General features: G+C 43.9%; 1 protein-coding gene across 1 annotated transcript in view; it reads right to left on the bottom strand.

Annotated features, from left to right (window-relative positions):
• Positions 1–21,583, bottom strand: part of LRRK1 (leucine rich repeat kinase 1) — a 72,509-nt gene that overhangs the window by 45,148 nt on the left and 5,778 nt on the right. Inside the window, exons 3-6 of the mRNA XM_066196145.1 lie at positions 7,771–7,934; positions 6,766–6,937; positions 4,293–4,472; positions 3,535–3,683 (exon numbers count right to left, since the gene is read on the bottom strand). Of these exons, the coding sequence (XP_066052242.1) occupies positions 3,535–3,683; positions 4,293–4,472; positions 6,766–6,937; positions 7,771–7,934 (665 nt within the window). The remainder of the gene's footprint in view (positions 1–3,534; positions 3,684–4,292; positions 4,473–6,765; positions 6,938–7,770; positions 7,935–21,583) is intronic.

Here is a 21,583-nt window from a genome sequence, read left to right as displayed (position 1 = left end):
CTAGATATCCCAAGCCTGCATATTTAACAGCTTCCTGCTTAGAAACTCTTGCTTTAAATTCAGTAAGCAGTTTTCTGAACTTTTCTCTCACCTGTAACATGTACCACAATTCCCTTGGCTTAGGAAAAAAGTACTTGTCCTTGAGTACACCAACCAATGCAGTAATAATACAAATTACAGCCTTCTTTCAGGGGGTGCAAGCAGGACCTTGTGTCTGTGCTGCTCCTCTTTGCAGACTGATAATCCATCTCTATATTTTGCATTTAGATTGCCCTCTATCGTTCCCCTCAAAAATGCAGAGGTATGGCCTCTGGGTATTTAATGTGATAAGGAGATACCTGTAGAATGCAGATAATGACTTCTCAAACCACAGACAAGATTGTGAAATCCAGCACCTGCTATCAGTGCTGCATGTATCCAAGGCAGCTTTTTGAATCCCAGCAATCAGTGCCCTCCTTCCCATCCAGAGAAAAGGACTGTCAGTGTCTCTGCAAAACAGAGGACCTGCCAAATCCCTGTATCTGACTTAGAGACAGTGGACCAAGTTCAACTGGTACCAGTAACCTGGTATCAGCGGTTAGGGGTTTGCTTGGCTCAGGACTCTTCAGTGAAAATGTTATTTAAGTGAAAGAAATCCTGACAGCAGTGCCACAAAGAGAGGGGATTCACTCCCCAACTGACACCTAATCATCTGCACTGTTTTTTCCCAGAAAAGCTGTTTCTTTTATGCCAAAGGTCTGTGATGCCAAAGTCGCAGAGCTCAGCCCAACCCTCTTCTCTTTGGGGCTGGTGGTGAACTCTGTGCTAAACCAGGGACAGAGTTCAGAGGACGTTAGCTCAGGGCTGACTGCAGGCAGCTCCCTGCTCTTCAGAAGGCCAAGGAAAACCTCTTCAGACTCCCCTCTCCTGCCAAAGGAAGAATTTCTCAATACAAGCCCTGAAGACTAAATTGAAATCTTCTACTGCAGCAACGTCAGGGGATGCACTGAGGCAAAAGACTGGAAATTGTGCAGCAGCAAGAAACCCCGCTGCTCTTGGGCAAAGGATCAACTATAAATATGAAAAATATTTACTTAAATCTGAGGCTGTCTGGTAAGGTGATTAAGAAAGGCTGTTGTGCATTTCTCCTAAATGACGGGACATGCTCCATCAGAACCTCGCTCCTGCTGCAGATGGGATAATCTGAGGACAGGGATCTGCTCCCTCCATCAACAACCCTGCTCTGAATGTTGTGTGGGACTGCTGCAGAGCTCAGTGCTGATGGTGATGTAAGTGAGATTACCAGGATAAAGAAATGAGAGGAGGATCCCACACACACACATACATTTGTATGCTTGAATATAAAATTATTGGTAAAATATCTCCTAGGGAAAATACAGCAGACAAAACTCTTCTCTGGCCTGCAATGGAAAAATTAAATATATCTCACACTGTACACACTGGAAAGTTAATTTATCTCCCTGCTGACTACGTCTATTGAAGTTTGGAATCTGTGCCCAGCCACTTCACTGCAAAGGTTCTCTTTGGCATTTGTTACCTGTTCCTGTAAAAATGGACCACTTCCTCTCTTTAGCAAAACTGTGGTTTGCTGTGGGTATAAATTTATGCCAGGAAAGAAAAAAAAAAAAAGGAGAAACAGATATTAGAAAAATGAGATGTAACTCCTCTTGCCTGAGAAAGGGCAGCTCTGCTCAGTGCAAGAGCTGTCTGGAAGGTGTGGCAGCCAAAACCAGCTCTCAGGCACATTTTATGCATAGCTCTGCATTCACTACTGTAAAATCGATTGGAGCTCAGCTGTGCTCAAGTGTTTCCACTCAGAGATAGCACAGAAGGGACAAAGCCTTTTGAAGTTCTGGGCTCACTCTGAAATGATCAGAGCTTGGTTTGCCCTCCCTGTCCAAGAGGAGAACTTTCTGACATCCAGCTGGCTGCCACACACGTCCCAATCTCCATATAATCCATTTCTGCTTCCTCCCAGTGCAAAATCCATCTCAGGATGAACCCTCAGAGACAAGAAGAAAGCGCCGAGGTAGTTTGTCTGCAGCTGCCACAAAGTTGTTTTTTAAGAAGTTATCAGGGTGTGTGAGTGTCACTTCCAAAGATCTGAGCTCTGCAGACAAACTAGGACAGATCCTCCTGAATCTGTCCCAGTCTGCCAAAATGAATTCAAAGAGAAAGCATTAAATAAGCAAACATATTAAAAATAAACAGCTACTAGGAGAATCAAGGTCAAGTTTCTACGTTTTTTCCTCTGCTTTTTTTCTTTTTCTTTCTTTTCAAACCAGGCCCTTCTGGCAATTAGCTGATGTCTGAAGACTGCTCTCTTTTTCGCTTAGGGTGTGACAACAGCAAAGCTGAGTCATTTTTACAGCAGCTAAGTTAAATATTGCCAGCAAATTCTCATCGAAAACAGACCTCTTGCCTGTGATTCAAACATTTATTTCAAGTTTATTCAAGCTGAATTATCCAGTTGAATTTCTTTTTTTCTTCTGAAAGACATTTCATCAACTCTTATCCACATCTAGAATTCAGATTCCTTTTGTTTATCTATCAACAGAATTAGGAGTAGCACAGGGAGGGCTCTAAATCTACTGATTGAACCTAAAGAAGTCAAGCTCACTTATGTGGTCTAACACCCAGGGTGTCAAAAGGAACCCAGTGAGAGGATTCTCGCGGGAAAACAGAGAATGGAGAAGTTTATAAAGCTACTAAAACCTCTCTCCTTATTTTCACTTAACACCAAAGCAGAAGCAACAGCCTGCAATGCTACAAGCTGAGCAGACACTCAACTGGATTGATTAGGGACATCTTTTCACTGCAAAATTTTTGTGACGTGATTAAAACCGTAAGAATTGAAAGCTCAGGGATCTGAATTGCTGGAGAACAGTATAAATAATACAAAACACTGTGTGCTTCCCTATTAAGTAGTAACAATACCAGTGCGAGACACTTTTTTACTGCTGAGGATCTGAAGTAGGGAAGATACTCAGCAGATCATTGCTTTGCTCATGCTCCTTGTTAACACAAAGCCACCCAAGCCCATTTTTACCTCAACTGTCTGACACAGAAGGGTTCCCACGCTCAGCTCTGTGCCATGCCAGCCCTTGGGGACACCACAGAGTTTGTGGCATAACCCTGCAACCAGGGGGCACAACAAAAACCTAAAGGAAGTGATGACCCTGGGGGCACAGGGGAAACTTGTGCTAGAAGCAGCCCAGCTTCTTTTCTGGAAGACTTTGAGCCCAAAGTTGGTGTTTCCTCTGCCCAGCACACCCTGGCTCACACGATGGTGTTTAAATTGCCCCACAGAAGGTGCTGCTGTGTCTTGCACAGCATGCAATTAAAAGCCTTGATGTTTTACATCCTGTAATTCAGCATCAAAGCTACTTTCACGGCTTTCTAAAAGGGCAGCAAACCACAAGGCCCCTGGTTGAGAAGAAGCAGCAGCCACATAGCATGCAAAGAGAATTATCAGTTATTAACATGATGCCCCTTTAAAACAGCATCTCCTCAGGCAGATAAATGGTTACTTACTGTTTTTGCTGGAGCACTACCTGGTAGTGGGGTTGTCTCAATGAAATACTTCCTCAGAAGGTGTTTGCTGGATTCAGGACTGTCCATCAGGATGTAGGAACAAAAGAAAGCTCCATTCCGCAACAAAAACACAGCTACATCTTCATTCCCTTTGGAGAAAAGCAGATTGTTTGCTCCCTTCACCTCATGTAAATGAACCAGCAAGGAGCCGAACAGAAATCCTGGGAAATAACCACTTCTGAAAAAAACTGTGGGGGTGTTCAAAAAAGAAACTGAACTGTGTAAAGGCTGTTTCCTCCAGTGGCAGGACTCAGTTTGGTCAAACTGAGACAGCAAAGACACTGTGCAAAAGTGCTGGCCCAGGCTCTTTCTTTCTTCTCTTTTTTTCCCATCTTATTAAACTATACACACAGCTGTGCTTTGAAGTGTAAATTATTCAGCCTAAATCAAGCATGTGTGCCAGAGTGTCCATAACAATAATGCTTTTACTTGCAAGGATTCTGGTTTTTAAGGGTCTTTTCCCAAGGAGTTTATAGAGGAAAGTTCAGCCTCTCAGTAGTTACAGTAATCTAACTTCGCAAGGCCCTGACTCCAATCTGGCTGAACCGAAAGATTCAGAGCCAATTTTATCTTCATTCATCCTGCTGGAAATCCAGCTCCAGACAAGCCATGGATACCATCCTGTGTGTGAACAGCTCAGCCATTTTTTGAAGCCCTGGCAGAAAAGGGGCAAAATGTGGAAGCATGCAAATACACACCTGCCTTTATGGCAGCGTAGAGGGGCAGGCGGATGAGGACGGGGAATTCGTTCTTCCTGACTGCACAGCTCTCAGGGTCAGCACTGTAGGCACGGATCAGGAGCTTGACAATGTCCAAATGGCCCTGCTGGCAGGCTATGGCCAGCATCCAGTTCAGGAGCTGCTGGCAAGTGTTAGGACCTACCAAAAACATACAAAATGTGGCTTAGTTGGTGGCACTGGGCTGCGATGTGCGAGGAATACCCACAGACAGTGGCTGTGCAAAGGGGTTTGGGACAGGGTAAAGCTCCTGAGGACAAAAGGAACAGGTTAACACTGCAGAAGTGTGTCAGAGAAGGGTCCTAATCTGGTCAGGCACAAAGTTTTCAGCTTTGCTTAACTGTTCTTCTTTACCCACCCAGCTAATGGCTGAATGTTTTTATCTGTCCCTGACCTAAGCATTCATAAGGCAGCAACAGTTCTGCTGAAACACCAGCAGATAAATAAACATCTGACCCCAAACAGGGATGGTAAGGACTGTCTTTGCATCCAGATCCAAACAGACATTAGATCCAAACACCCAAGACTGGCCACTTCTTCTGAGTTCATGAAAGGGGATACAAAGAATGGGGAAAACCAGATGAGTTTTCATGTTAATGGATACATAAAAATAAATGCTTCAGTCAACAAAAAAAGAATTGTTTTAGCTTGTTTTTGCTGCAACCTGAAGTCTCCAACAAAAACTTTCACTTCCCCTTCAAATATTTCATTTTTGGTCAACTCTTTACTATTAATTCATAGTAAAGTCAGACAAATGTCATTTAAGGCTAAAAACTACAACACCATGTTCTGATTTCTGCGTGAATTTGCTGATGTTTCAGTCATTCTCAAACTGTTTTTTTTTCAGAAATAATGTTTTCCTGTAGAACTCAACTTTGCTCTAGGTGTGCCTAATTCTGGGCATGTAACTAAATGCCCAGGACAGAATTATTTCCGCTAACAATAAGCAGTCCCCAAATCTTCCCTCATTTCCTGTACTACCTCCATATATTTTACAAATTCACATCCTCTCTGAAACACCTACAGGAACATCCACAAGTCCAAGTCTTACATGTCAAGGCTTTTTTGCAGCTTATCCATGTGGAAATTACATCGCTCTTTGCATTCTTAACAACTCCAATAAATCCCTCACCCTCCTGCTGCAAAAAAATGGGCTCCACTTAAGCTGTAAGCCACAAGTAGTTCTCACTGTTCCAGGGAGAATCACTGCAGTGCAACAGCCAAATTGCAAATTTATTCAATTTATACCTAAGCCCTGAGATTGGTTTCTGTGTAACTTCCCAAGAAAACAGCTGGAAGGTTCTGCATAAAGATGTCTGAAAGCTGCTGTTTGTACAGAGCTCCTCCCCTGACCCCCCCCGAAGCAAGAGTTGGAGGGAATTTGGTCACTTCTGAACTAAGCTTCCAGAAACTACTTAAGTCACTTTTCATTACTCAGTGTACCATATTAATATAATTTCATTTTTGCTACTAGGTTACTCAGTTTCCTTTCTGGCTGAAGGAAATGTTTCATTTAATTGCACCCCCCCAAACTGCAACATTTATTTTGCTCACCAGTGCTCTAACAGGATACCAAATAAGCAGGTTTCCCAACAGGTTATTCCTGCTCTCAGTGAGGCCACTGGCAACTATTTAGTCCCAGTGAGGAGCTAGAGCTATATTGAGGTTAAATATTGCAGAAGCCAGCTTAGCTCTTGTGTTACTGCAGTGCCTAAGGTCAAGGATTTGCCCCAGATGTTCTGCAGGACCTCTGGACCTCAAATGGAAAGCCCCAGGGAGAAGCAGCTGCCAAGTTCACAGAACACTGAGAGAGCAGCAGGGACCCAAACACAGCTCTAAGTCCTGAGTCAGAGTTGTGCTCTGCCCCCCGCCCCCACTGCTGCCTTAGGAATCGTGTCTGAGTCAAAAAATGTCTCTGCTTTGAAATAATTACTGTAATAAAATTTCAGTAAAATATAACGATTATTCTAAAGAAGGAATTCCCCTGAGAGTCAAAACAAAATGTCAAGCAGAGAACAAAGTGGGTGTCAGCTGTGCACCCCAAGTGTCCCTGACCAGTCAGGCCACTCACTGCCAGCACCACTGAGATTGTTGGATCAGCAGTGGGATGATGCTGCATCCTGAAAATCCCCTAATTTCACTGTAGGGTCTGGGATGTTAGCCAGCTGTGAGGCCTGACAGGAATGAACTGTCTCAATGGCATCTTCCTCCACTTCCAGTCTGCAAACATGGAATACTTTTATGAATGTGTTTCTCTACCCCCGAGGGGGGAAGTTTTCTTCAAGCACGGCAGAGATCTGATCCCTCCACGCACTTTCCCATGGCTAAAGCCTTCCCCTTCCAAGGAATGCAAAAAAACCCAAATGCCTGCTCGGAGTTGCTAGCACACAGCTCCTGAAAACTTGAGGAGAGGCAGGGTCAGCCCAGGGCTTACCACGCAGGGAATCCAGCAGCTCTTTCACGATGTCCTTGTGCCCAAAATACGCCGCCACCACCGCTGCATTGTCATCGTTGGGCTCTGTGGGTAACACCACCAACGCTTCCTTCAGCAGGTACCTCACCGCCTGCAGATCTCCATATGCTGCTGCAATGCCTAAAAGCTGACACTGGGGAAGGGAACACAGCAGAAGAAACTCTCTGTTCAGGGCAGCAGGGAGAGAAAGAGTGCTTCTAGAGGTAGATGGGTTTGTTTCTGCCCACGCCAAGGCACTGTCGCCGTGGTTAATTGGGAATGTCATAAACACCAGTGGCCATTGTAATTGTTGGTGATAAATGTATTATATTAATTTGTTGGGGTTTGTATGACAGTATGTCTCTTTTGTATGGTTTTTTCACATAGGTGCCTGAGGCACAGAAAGGTGAGTGCAAACCCATTTTTCAAGGACCAACAGAAAAAGTATTTGCACAGCTCAGTTGCAAAATGCAGTATTACCTGTTTTGGAGATAGCCAAAATGACTGGACTTGACATGCAGGGACCCTCCCAAAACACTCACATGAGCTCTGTGTGAAGAGCAGGCTCTGAAGGCAGAGCAGCGCAGAAGCTGGCACAGAGTTTGTGATAAAATTCCACACACAGGCAGTAAAATCTTCCCAGGGGGCCATTAACCATCTCTGCACTGATGGGGGAATACATTTTTTGCTAAGTCTTTAAACTGCTTCCTTTTTACAGGGAAAAATCCATTTCTCTGTTTTGGTGACCACAGCAGCAGCACCCCTCCTCACACAGCCTCCTGTTCCTACAGACACTGCTCCCTGTGGTCTGTCCCACGCTCCTGATCTGTGTTTTCAAGGGCAAACTGTGTCCCTGAGCAAGTTTCTGCAGATCCCCATACAACCGAATGGATTTTCTCCAGGAAAAAATGACAGAAGACAGCAGCACCTTGAAATTTTGGCATCTTTGCCAATAAAATCTGAGAGAGAGCAGTAACCCAACCCAACCTTTTCCACTTGCAGTGCAGTCTCCTCACAGGACAACCTAATCAACTCTTGGGCCTTGCTGGTGTCCCCAGCTTTGTAGGCATCCTGGATGCTTTCTGTCACAGGGGTCTGGATGACGGAGACGTCGCCACTCGTGGACTGTTTGCCACCCATGTCCACAGTTCCTGCAGGAAAAACAGGAAAGAGAAGTCAGGTAGAAGTACCTGCTCCTTACTCATGCACAGCTGCAATATCACTGAATCCTGGGAATAAAAGAAGTTGGTGATTTTCAGTGGAATATTTACTGCACATAATTAAAAAAATAAAAAAGAGCCTGATAAAGGAAAGTGATAAAATGTGAAAGTACTTCCCAACAGGGACATGAAACTGAGAGGGACGCTGAGTTCCCCAATGGCTCCTGGAGGTGGTTTCCAAAGGAAGGTGTGGAAGCTTACACACATGGACACATGAACCCTTCGTCTGCCTGGCACACTCCTCCTCCCGCTGAGGAATAAGGGAAGAGGAGCAATTACATGGGACTGGCACCTGCAGGAATTCTGACAAAGCCAGGAATCTGAAAGGCAAATCTGGTATTACTGGCCTTGCTTTAGTCACACTTCACTCCTGTCAACAGCCTGATAGAATCCCACTGTCCTCCAGCAGTTTCAATCAGGATTTTAGGCACCTCTACGAGTGTGAAATGAAAGAAATTGGAAATATTTACTCGGGGGGGGGGGGGAAGGTAAAAGGAGATTTTGCAAGATGCCTAGTATCACCTTAATCAATTCTGAAGAATCTCCTATATCAGACTTTCTTTTCCTAAATGGTTTTGAGAGCCAGAAGAGCTCTTAAGTGTCAGAGATTAAAAGATGAAGCCATTAGAGAAGATGCTTTGGTTGGTGGCTAATGAGGCAGGCAGGAAGCCTCATACCCAACCATTCCCCAGCTACCAGTACAGGGAAAGCTGCATTAAAGTGACTGAAATACAAGATGTTTACAGGTCCACTCCTGAACAACAAGCAAGACAGAGGAAAAAAGCATTTTCCACTTGAAAACGAAGTGATTTTTCCTGCTAAAGCATTATGAATTATTATTTCTTATTTACAACTGGTTAAATAAGGCACATAATCCCACAGTTCTTCACATGTATTAACAAGGATTTATTTTTTTTTAAATAGTCACATATGTCATGCAGGGCCTCGTTTAATGGAGCCTGGAAAGAGAAGTAAATTCGGAGCAATCTATAACTGTCAGTAAATATCTTTGAATAATGCAGTCTGAATCACCAGTAGGTTCTGACTAACACTTCTCATCAATTATTTAAACGAAGCTCAAATCGCTCAGACACTGGAGATGGCTCCAGAGGTTTGTGCCATTAAAAGTGTGCCCTCACCAATAACCTTTCCCAGGACTTGTGAAGGACAAGGAGCAGAAATCAAGGCCCATGAAAGTGGGATTAAATTACAGCACAACAAACAGTATCTCAGAGTTCATGGTAATGGGTGTAGTGCTTCTGTAATTCTCTAATTTTAGGGAGTACAAGGGAAAATAAATTCTTCCTGCATTAGGTTTACTCTTTTAAAGCAGACCACACATCTATAAGAGATCACGAAAAATATCACATATGATTTAATTTTCATTTTCATGGACACCAAAGATTGGAAAAAAATATTCTTAGGCAAGTATGTTTAAAGGATGATGGAAGGGAGAGCTTTGGAGCAAAGTATTTCTCCAGTCAAAACAACTCAGAACTGGACTAAGAAAATTTTAAAAGTACAGATTCAAACAAACACTGCAGTTACTGGAACAAGCAGCCTCCCCACTTGGCACCCTGTGATGAAATCCTGAACATAGAGAGAAGCCGTGGAATTCCCCTCGGAGGAAAAAATGCCTCACACTGGAGATACAAAACAGCTGGAAAGCTCCTCAGCTTCCTGCTCAAGGAGCCCAGCAAACCAGGGCTGACAGAGCAGAGCCACCTCAATTTGCTTCCTACAGATTGCAGAAAGGGAGGACATATTTTACTCAGTTCCTGCCTCAGTCCTGATTTTGGGGACTGTCACTCAAGGCCCACATCTGCAGCCATTCCAGATATAAAAGCACGGCCTTTCTGCCAAAGAATTGAGCAGGACCATCTCTCTTTGATTTTAGATCATGGCCTCGGAGGGTGGAGGTACAAGAATCCCATGATCAGAGATTCATCCGATCCTGGTGTCACATCCCCCTCGAGCAGAGAAGTCTCCAGCCAACCTCCCATACACAGCACTCTCCTTAAAGGAGCATTTTCCAACTCTCCTGCTGGAGCTGCCCCACTCAAACCAGCATAAGCAGGGTCACAGAGTTGTGACTGAGGGAAGGAGGAACTCTGCCTGCTTGACCCTAATCCCAAAACCACTTCTGTGTTTTGCCAAATGACTACTTCACAAAACAACTCAGCCAATGTGTTGGGCTTCCCCTTGCATTTTTGGACCCCACACAATTTCTGAAGTCCTCAGTAGTGCAATGGCTCAGTCACAACCCCTGGTGCCACCAGCACCGGAGGAACACGGGCCATGAGTTAGGTTCTAGGAATTCTGGGATCTCCAGGAACTGGAAGGTCACAGCTGGCTCCATGGAGTTTATTCCCAGAAGAATCTTCAGTATATTAATTTTAGTCCTTAAACTCAATTTCAGTCTTGTTTTAGGCAAATTTTTACTGATCTGATCAAAACTGCTCAGTTTTGAACATCTGAATGTCCATCAAGTAGAATTCAATAAAGGTTTCACTGAATGTAAGAAATCTGGGCAATTCTACTGTTTGAAACCAATATTTCCATATTAAATATTCTTGGCAGCAAGATAATGCTACCCCATCTCTCAAATTTCTTACACCAAAGCTTCCTTCTATGATTGCATTCTGCAGAGTAAATTGACCTCCTGCCTAAGGCCTGAGGGAAGAAGCTGCCAATCTCCAGCAAAAAACAGTCCTTGTGACTATCAACTGAAAGCCTGGAAAGAGCAAACTGGTGAGATACAGATAAAACTGGTGAGCTGCCCTCAACCAGCAGCTGTACTCACATAGCGCTGTCAGATTTTAAAAGAGTTTTCAGAGGTTGAATGAGAGAAGCTTGGCTATCCATTCCCAAATTGCCAAAAAACACAAACGCCATCCAAGGCAAAGCTTAGCATCTCACCAACAAGATTACCCAGTTCACAGAAGACTTCCTGGTGACTTCGTAAATGATATATTGGCTTCTGAAATACAAGGGCAAATTAAGAACCAGCATGTTCTATGAGCTTAATTTATACTCACCAGTGGGGGGAAAATAAATGACGAAAACTACATTTTATTGACTAAAGACTGTTTTATTTCTACAAGATGCACGACTGACCTATCATCAGCAGTGGCATTCATGTAGGCTGGGAATAAAGTTTTGCCAATACAGGCACCAGCCATTTTTAGCAGAAATCTGGGCTGAAATCCAAAGAAATTCTGCTCTGCTTTTCACCTTACATGTCTCCTGCTCCTTTCCTGAGCTCTTCATGGCTTTCCTGTCAGAGTCACCTCACTCACACCCAGCCTTGAGCAATGTGACAGGAGAGCAATACTGGAACTCAGTAACACTGAACCTCTGTTTTTGGACTTGATTGTGCAACACGTTGAGCATTTGAGCACAGATGTAGCAAAGTGCTTTTAATTCTCAGATTTTATGGATTTAGGAACCGGCTCCTGCACTTTGCACAACAGGGTCTGTGTTACTGCACAATGCACATTGCTGTGTGCAAACCAGCTCAGCAAGGGATGATAGCCCAGCAGGACTTCTTGGATATTCCTGTACCATCCATTTTCTGCTTTATTGCACACATATCTGGGCAGCTCCTGAGCTGGCACAGGTTCTTCCTCTGAGAGCACTGCCCCAAAGGAGCACCAAAAAGCAGATAAATGAGGCCTATTTGAACTGAGGAGGGCTCTTTTCTCTAACACCTTTGAACATCTATGAAAATAAAGCCATGGAGTTTACTCCCTAATGTGCAGCCTCTGCATCTCTGCATCATATTTGTTTAACCTCTCCACAGATCCACAGCTTCTTTTCTTTTCTTGCTTTCTGCTCGAAAAGCTGTAAGCAAACCCAGGGCTGTTAGTGAGGGGAAAAGGGGAGGCATCTGCTGACACTAAAAATGCATCCATCATCTATTCCTCACACCACTTAATAGCTTGTACAAAAGCAACTAACTTTGGAATTATTTCTCTCTTGATTTCAATGATTTATACTTTGGAAATAACTTTTAAGTTTGGATTTGCTGTAACAACCCTTTATAAAAGCTAAGGGTAAGATTAATTTTCTTTTAAAAAATATTCCAATGAAACCAGAGGTTATAAATAAAAAAACAAAGTTATTTTATTGCCATTAAAAGGGCACAAGGTATCACTTTTAATGTGCAACAGACTGCTGACCCAGCTCAGTGAAACAAAATAAAAATAAGCCTTTTTTAGTAATAAAGAGTACCATGAGAATTTTAGGGTCATGTGTAGTTAGACCCTGTCAGAGGCCTTATTATTACAGCAGGTGAAAAAAACCCTTTAAAATTTCTAAATTGACAGCATGCCATTAGTACAAGGGGAGGGTTTGCAGGTCAGTGCTGTGAATCAGCAAACAGCTGCATAACAAGGCAGCACAATGCACAGATGATTATTGTCTTTACAGCCCAAATCACTGCATCTCTGACACACAAACTCACAAGTTTGTAAATGCTACATTAGGCCCTTCGATAACCAGCAGTTCTCTGGCAACTGGGCAGGATGTTTTTATTTAGCAGAGAAAGATTTAAATGAGATGCTTTACCCAGGATAAATCAGGAAGCTAACCTCCTCCAAAAAACAGAATTACAATAATAATACAACTTGAAAACCGCTACTGACCTTGTCATAATGTGTGCAGGTATTTCCAGAGACGGGAGCAAATCGAGCTGAAGCTCTAGCACAGCATCCCACCCAGCGATGCCCAGTTCAGCTGTTAATTCCTGGGGCTGATAACCACCCACCTCTGCTCCAGCACCAGCAGCTCCTGCAGTGGCCACAGGATGGAATGGCTGGCTGGCTGCTCCTTTGTCTGCATTAACTAGCACCGTTTAGCCTTGACAGATATTTTCATCTCCATGTCCCATTACAGTGAAATCCAAGCCTCTGGTGCAGAGGATGTGGGGATGGGGGTGGGCAGGGAGCCTCTCCGGGCTGAGCTCAGATATTAATTCCTCAACAGCACCAGATGGCTACAGCTAACCTTCACCAGCTTAATATTTTGCCATTTTGACTTCTGAGCGCTGCCACAGCACAGATAAAAAAATGGGACAGGGATGAGGTTGAAGATGTGCTGAGTATTTAAAGCCAGCACCTCCAAACACTCCAAAACTCACTGGTGTCACTGAACATTTCTCAGTACTATTCCACAAAAGCTCTACCCAGCTGGTTTGCAAAATTAATAGAAATTAACTAATTAATTAATTAATAGAAATTAATTAATGTTATTTCTGAGTCTCTGCCACAGACTCATGCATCTTATGCTGCTGTGGAAAACTTCAGGCCAACAAACTGAGAAGCAGTTAACAGGAAACCTCCAGTGATTTCAGAGGATGATGGATCTGCCCTACAATGCACTTTCCATTTAGATGGGTAAGAAAAACTTTTCAGTCCCCTGGAAATTTTTGAGATACTGAAAAATCCCATCCTAAACCAGGAAGAAAACTCAAAACCCTGTGTTCTTCAATAAAAAATAAAGAAATAATTTTTTCAGTCAGCCCAAGTGGGTAAAAATGCTATATGAAGCAAAGGTATCTTTTGTGGTCCTTCTCTAATTAGCTGACACTTGAAGGTTTCTTTTTATCAAATAAAAAAAAAGTTACTAGACTTTGTTCATTCATTTACTTCTTAGAAGATAAAGCTACAGACCAAGATCTTTGTGCCCCCCACCTGCCCACATTGCCAGAAGCTGCCTCAAGCAAGAAGCCAGTGATCTGCTTCACCCTTTCTCAGATTTTGGTGAAATATATGTGGCTCACCCAACTCTGCTTTAAAATGTTCCTGTCAGGATTCAAGAATGGCCAGAACTACCAATAAATTCCCCTGCGAGAAGACACTGAGAACAAGATGGTTCATCTGGGAAGTTCCAAATCCCCACTGGAGAGTCTGTGCCAGAACCGGGTCATGGCCCCTCTGACCCTAATTAATATTTCCCACAACAAATGGGATGTGCCAGCTTCTCAGGACAGTGGGAGCCCTCCACACACTTTTTCTGCCTATTTCCTGTGGTTCCATTTCCCCCAAACATCCATTATTTCAGCTAATTAAAGGAGTGGCTCTGTACTAAGCTCTGCCTGCCAAAGGCACTGGAAAAGATGATGAGCACAAAAGCCACCCACATCTACAACAGAGCTCAAAATCAATGCTCACTGCCCCAAAAGGAGACTTAAAACCCCAAAAGAAACCAGATATGAAACACAGAGAAATGCTTCAAAGGCAAAAGTCCAGCACTGAAGGGATCTTTTTCACTATTATTACAGATTCTGGAAGTATTTTCAAATTGTTTACATGCCAGTACCACAAATGCATTGTGCTGATCTGCACTGAACATTCTCCAGCAAGCACCCAGGGCACACTAACAATTTTAGGTACAGTTGTGTAAAGTGAACAATTATCACCAGAATCATTGGAAATTTTCTATTTATAACACTTTTAACCTGCAAGGAAAAAGAACATTTGCTAATGCAAGCCTGAAAGGAAAATATTAAGTCCCGGGTGGAAAAATGCTCTGGATTTCTGCCTTTTCACAGGGCTCCAGAATGGAATTATGAGAAACAGACGCCTCCAAAGGCTTTAGCTCCACACTTACACAATCATTTCTTCATCATCCAGGATAATGAGGGAAGAGGGAACAGAAAAGCCTCAAATCCTGCTAACACTGGGACTCAGCAGCATCAGTGGGCAGCACCAGCACTGCCAGATCTGGGCAGGCATTTGTGTGTGCACTTCCCAAATTCCTGGGACTCTGGGAATTGTTTGTATTGTCCAAGAACTGAGCTGGTTATTCTTTGCTGAAGCATAAAAGAGGCTGCACAAAGGCATTATAAGGCAATGGAGTAAGAGAGAGAACAAAGAACTACACTGGAATATGATTGTCAGGACAAACCTATCATGGCACTGTGCAAACCACACTGGAAAGTGCAAAATGGATCCAGGGTCACTAATGACACCTGCAGTTATCCATGGAAAAGGAACGAGGGATTGGGACGTGCCTCTCCTCTGCAAGAGGACAGGATGTTCCCCACTGGTTGTTGGTGAAGTGCAGCTCCACTTCCTCTGCTCTGGGCCGTAGCTGGTGGGAGAGGAGCAGGGCTGTGATTCCCTCTGGGCAGGGAAGGAATGGGGCAGCAAGCACAGGGCAAAGACTGCCTCTCACAGAAGGTGGGAATACCCCCCATCCCTCCAGCAAAACCCTCTTTGGGGGCAAAGGATCAGCAAAGCCCACAGAGAACAGTGATGCTGTTAACTTCCATCCCCAGTGAGAAGTTATTGAGAGCTCCAAATGGCCAGAGAGTTGCTGTATTGAAAATACGAATGACTCAGCTCTGGAGTGAAAGTTTCTATTTTTGTCTTTTGGCCTCAGTGATTTGGTTCCCATCCTACAGCTTGAATCATTCAGAAATGTGCTTCTGCAGGCAAGGCCAGCTATGCCACTCTTGCTTTCCAAATTTTAAATTGGAAGATATACATTAAGCGTGCAGAGGTACGACAACACTTTTGGATTTTCTTTGTGTTCGTTTCCAGGCATGGCTGGAAAGGGAGGATTGTTAAATGATGAAAGGTGTCTCCAGTGAGACCATTCCTGTCCAACTGAATCAAATATTACAGTCATGAAACCCAACTAAGACTGGATTTCATTTGAAACTCCACAAAATAAAATTTAATTTGAAACTCCACATCTGAATCTTTTCCCTAACATTTAAGCTTTCACCAAAAGGGAAAAAAAATCCCACACACCAATGTTTTCTCCCTTTCACAGAAATAATTTACTCAGAATTCTTCTTCTAAAAAAATTAAAATATTAATTATTTGCATTGGGGAATGCAAATAATTCATGGCCAGCCCACTTCTGCTGCTTAGACAAGTATTTAAAATTTGCTTTAGAAAGAAGCAAACGCTTTTAGTCCCAGCTGTGAGAGGCTAAGTGTGGAGGGCTCAGGACGGATTTGTTGTGTGTGAGTGAGAGGAAGATGGGCCCAAGGTCTCTGCTCAGGTCTCTTCTTAGCACAAATCTTCTACCAGCTCCACCAAAGACACATTCAGCAATCCCACACCTTCTCTGAGTTGGGAAAAGCAGCTCCTAAGCTTGTGTTTCACTTTAATAATACACATAAACACCTTCCTCAATGAAAAACCCATTTACAGCACTGCAACCCCACTGCTGGTCAAAAGTAAGGAGCACAAAAGCAGCCAAAATCCATCCCTCCAGAAAGACATAAGGTGTAGGAGTGTGACACAAGGACACTGACCCACACATTCCTTCCAGCTACTCTGACTAAAGTTTGGAGAATGAGATAATATTTTTTTATTAAAAAAAACCTGATAGGTTCAGGAGACACATCTAAAGGAAGAAGCCTTTCAAGAGATTTGAGGGGGCAAACATCCCACACAGCAAAATCCAAGCTTAGTACATGTTAGACACAGTTCAATGAGCTTCTTTACTGTGCCTGCTTGACTAATAAAATACTCCTTGCTACCCTCACTTCCCATTTATCACTAAGACAACCACTCTGGATCAGTTCAAGTAAAAGTGTTGCATGCAGAGAAAAAGAAAATGCAATCAAGATATTGGATATGGCTGGCGTGAAGAGATTTGAAGGGACAATTTGGCAACAGCAGAGCCAAGGGAAGTGCAGAGCTGGGAAGAGCACCAGGGGAAAGGGATGGATAGGTTAGTCTGGAAAAGAAAACAAAAATCCACACAAAATAGTGAAGAAAATGAGGCTCCACTGCAGCTTCTCTGAACTCAATGTGAGCACTTCCCACTTCTGACTCCTCTTCCACAACAGTCAGAGATGATCCTGGTTTCCAGGACAGACAGTCTCAGAGGGAGGATCACCTGAACAGCTGTGTCTGGAGCAGAAGAGAAACCTGATGCAAAGTCCTCTGCTGTTGGCCCAGGCAGCCACCAAAGCTTTAATGGGGCTACCAAAAAACCCCACAAAACCTTCCCCTACTTGTGACAAAACCTCCAAGTGGCAGAAATGCCTGCTTTTGCAGGGAGGTGTTTTGCCTTCCTGGTGCCTGGGAATACCAGCACCCATTTCAGTGAAGGGAGGACAGGGATTCTGCCTGGGAGGCTCCTATGGCCATGGTGTGACCCCGCTGCAGCTCACAGCATTTTTGGATGTCTGCTCCAAGGCAGAGACAGCAAAATGAGGCAGGGCACAGTTCTTCCCCTCCCCACTAACCTTTGACAAACTCTCACCCATTGCATCCAGGAACCTGGTCCTGTCCATGCAAATGGCTTTGATTTGGCAGCTTTTATTCCCACCCTGCCACTGTGTGAAAGATCCAAGGTGCAAAACATGGGAGAATTATGGCCAGGATTACAAGCTCACTTAAGGAGCCAGACTTTTTGTTTTTCTGGCTATGTATGAGATCTGAAAAGGGATCCTGTCCATTAGTGTTGTAAAAAAAAAAAAAAAAAAAAAAAAAAAAAAAAAAAAAAAAAAGAAAAGAAAAAAGTTCCTGTTTGATGCAAAAATAAGAGCATTTTCAAAGGCTCTTTGATGTGAAAGACAGAAAGACGTGCAGGGAGATTCTGGAGGAGGTCTTGTCTTCAGCAATTACAAGCACTCTTTTTGAATCCTACTCCCCAGCCAGAACTTTTATATGAAGTAGATAATCACGCTGGAGAGTGCATCAGCTCTAAACCTTGTGGCTTTTCAATTAAGCAGCAATAACCTCCAGTCCAAAAACTCCTTAACCAAGACGGGAATAAAACAAACAACCCCCAAAACCAATTAACTGCAGGTGAGGCAATTCCAAAGACATACTTGCTTCTAAAGGATTTCATTTTGAGCTCTCCTCGGGTAGCCATGCCAGTTTTCCAAGCAATATTTTGATCATTAAAACAAGAAGTGATGCAATTTCCACAGTGACCACAAACATACCAAGAATATTTGAGCTAAATTTATCCAGACTTCTTGTTTGAGTCACTGCTTTGGTTCGTTATTTTTCCATGATTTTCAGCCATGCACAGAGAGGAGCCGGGGACAGCCTGGGACTGAGTTTTCCCCAGCAGTATCTGAAATGCCAACCTTTATGCCTGGGAACCACACATTGACTATGAGAGAGGAAATGAAGCTGCTCCTCCAGATCCCAGCCCCACATCCCCGCTCCTTCCCACCACTCTTCCCGTGGCACACTGACCCTTTCCCTCACCCCTGGGTGACACTAATGGGGCTTGTCTTGGTAGATGAGAAGTTCCTGCAGCTCACCAGGGATCTGCTGCCCACTCCAACTGCAGAGGGAGAGCCAAACCAGAGAGGACCTGCCCCAGGTTTCCCACTGTGCATCTCCATGGCAGACCCCAAGTCCTGCCAGCAACACACACTGCTGACTCCCAGAGTCCCTCTGACTGCAGAAGGGCTTTTGGAAGGGTGAGAACCTTTCCTAAAACTTAAAAGACTTTTTAAATAGGTCCTCTAAAGTGAGGGCAAGGCACAAATTAAAAAACATGGAGACACTTCTGTTGTGAAAATATCAGCAGCTTACATAAAAGAGCTGCTGCTGTGGTGATACATAATCATGCAAATAAGCAATTGCTGACCCACTAATGAGCACACAGACTTGGATTAAGGGAAGGAATTAAATATCAGCCTGACTTGATGTAAGATCTGAAACAGAACCTATTAAGAGGCAGACTTCATGGTTGAGTCACCATCCCTGGGGGGGTTTAAAAGCTGTGTCAATGTGGCACTTGGGGACATGGTTTAATGGTGGGCTTGGCAGTGCTGGGGGAACAGTTGGACTCAGTGACCTTAAAGGTCTTTTCCAGCCTTAAAAATTCCATGATTCTGTGATTTTATACAGCAGATTGGGAGTTGAATGGTATAAAATCCATCCCCACATCTGCAATGCAAACAGTTCCTCCCAGCTCACTGCCTTCTGCAAGCACAGCCCTGGCAGCCCCATTATTGATCAGAGCAGTGAAAAACAAACCAACCACAGACTTAATGCTCTAAGGATCCCTGAAGATCCCATTATGTCAGTGCAAAGAATTTAATGGGTTTTGGATAAGGCCCCCATAGACTCTGGGGAGGATAAAACCCCACAATTCATAGCATTTTCTTAGTGCAAGTATAAAATCACCGGCAACATCTCTGTCAAAACAATACATCAATTACAGGCCTGGTAAAGGCTGAGTTGATGTGAACACTACCAATTGCTTTTTTCCCACTGAAACAGGACAGCAGTTCCATGACCCCAGAATCAACCCTCACCTGAAAGCCTCCTCATACATCACACCTCAGGAACACTGTAAAGAACTCCCTGTGTACAAGTTCTACGGGCAAAGGATTTTCTTTACTACCTTATCACCTTCGTTTTTACCAGGCTTCTTGACAGAGTTGTCGTAAGTTACATTTCAATGTAATAAACCACAAATACATTTTAACATGAAGGTGTAAAAATAAAGCTGTAAAGCAGCAAATAATTCCAGATGCAGCTCAGATAAAGATCAATGTTTTACTGCTGCCTGTAAATCAAACTGGCTCTCAGGTCAGACTCTCTGCTCAATTAACTTCCCAAGATCTTTACTGCACCACTGGCTCTCCCAGCAGCTCTGCCCTCCTTGATAGAGCCCTCAAGTTCAAGAGCAGGCTGGCTTTGATGGCTTTTGTCAGGAAAATTGTAAATGCCTCAGCATTCCTTGCCCCGTTTTGAAATGCAGGTTGGGTTTGGAGAGATGTTGTAACACCCAGCTCGGCACAGGAGGGCAGGTTTAACCACAGGCATGTTCAGCTGCAGACCAGCCTTCCGCAGGAGCCCTTGGCCCCTTGTGAGATTGCACCACTTCTGTATGAAGAGTTTATTTAAATATTTAAAAATACAAGCCTATTACTGCCTTACTGGTGTACTTCCTATTCCTGCTGAGCATTTCCTACTTCTCCTTCTGCAGGGCACTCTGCAGTGAGACTGATTCACATATAAAACCTGCTCTATTTTCTGCTTTTTTGGCTCATAGGAACCCTTTCAGCTTGCTGTTTGGACTCAAATTTACTCACAGCTTAACAAGCAGGAAGAAAACCAGAAAACCTTCAAGGCTGATTTAGTCTGATTATGGAGAACTTCACACAACTGACACACTTTGCAGCTCTCCAGTGCTCTGTGTGCTCAGTTCACCTCCCAGATCCTCTCCTTGTCCTTCTCACCCCACACTGTCACAAAACACTCAGGGCAATGTTACTACAGGGTGATGTGTGGATGGAAAAAGCAGGACACAGGCTGTGAGTACTTTTCCCCTGTTATACAGCACAGCGTGCCCTAGGGCCCAGCTGCTGCTCCTGTCCCCACACAGGGCTGATGGGAAGGTTTTAAGGTTTGCATGGTGATTTCATGAGGAACAAACTGATATCAGTGGTGCTGATTTTCCCTTCCTCTTCTATTAAGCAGGAAAAGATTTTTAAACAAAATCATTCATGCTGCAAGTTCCTGCCCTTCACATTTAAGGCAACAATGGTGCAGAACTGTGAGGAAATCACAGAATCAGAGAACAGGCTGAGCTGGAATGAGCCCATCAGGGCCATTAAGTCCACCACTGCACATACCCTGCCCTGATGCCAACCAGGAGCAAAGCTGGGGGCACAGAGCATGCCCCAGGAGGATAAACTGCTCCATTTGCTCTTGGCCAACCTTGAACTGTCACCACACAAACTGTTGTGAAACTTTTTGTTTAAAATTGCACTTGCTCCTGAGCAGTCCCTCTTGTTAAACGACCCTTTGGCTTTTCCAGTTCAACCTTTACTCACACCAGTGCCCTTTCCAGGATTCAGGAAGCAGCAGGGTAGGTAGCAGCTTTCCCTGTGAGTCAGATCTGAGCTGAGACATGCCCCAGCTGGGGTTGCAAAGGTCACTGCCATTGTGGGCAGCTTCTTTCTGATAAAATAGAAAGCCCTGTGAGCTGCAGGGTCACCACAGCACCTGCAAAGCACAGCTTTAGGGGCCTCTGGTCCACTCCAAATGACAACTCAAGTTCTATGTTCTGGTGACTTGTTTGGTCCCTCATGTAATATTTAGGTCCCTTTTCCAGGCACACTGTCCATGTCCATCTCTGCTTCCCTGGACAGTGGAAAGCCACCAAGTTACATCTCATCTGCCTCCAAAGAAATTGCAAAGGTACAGTTAGTTAGTATCTGCAAAGCTACTATCGAGTTTCAGGCAGCTCTCCTTGGCATTGTTGCCCCTGATTATGTAATGTTAGACACCTTCCACCCTCTTCAGTGTTCATTTCTAGATTTAGCAGGAGAGAAGAGACACCCTCTGGCATGTCTGAAGGATAATCCAGTCCCACCTCTGAGACACACCAGCGGCACATAAATCCTCTGTGACTCTGGATAAAGTTCACAGTAAGAAGGAGATAAGCTTTTTAAAACAAGTACCCTTATGTTTCAGAAGGCAATGATTGTTCTCCTACACCTCTGAGGAACTGTCTTCTAGAAAACCACGCAAGAATTAAATCCCAGCTGTGAAATTTCATAAGGTTCAAAGAAATCAATCAGCCCATAGAAAGGCTTGAATCTTTATGCTTTTCTACACATTCATAAAGTGATG

This window comes from Chamaea fasciata, unplaced genomic scaffold, assembly GCF_029207755.1.
Source record: "Chamaea fasciata isolate MVZ Bird 193981 ecotype frontalis unplaced genomic scaffold, bChaFas1.0.hap1 SCAF_14, whole genome shotgun sequence".
Lineage (NCBI taxonomy): Eukaryota > Metazoa > Chordata > Aves > Passeriformes > Sylviidae > Chamaea > Chamaea fasciata.
This window is presented reverse-complemented; position numbering and strand designations above follow the sequence as displayed.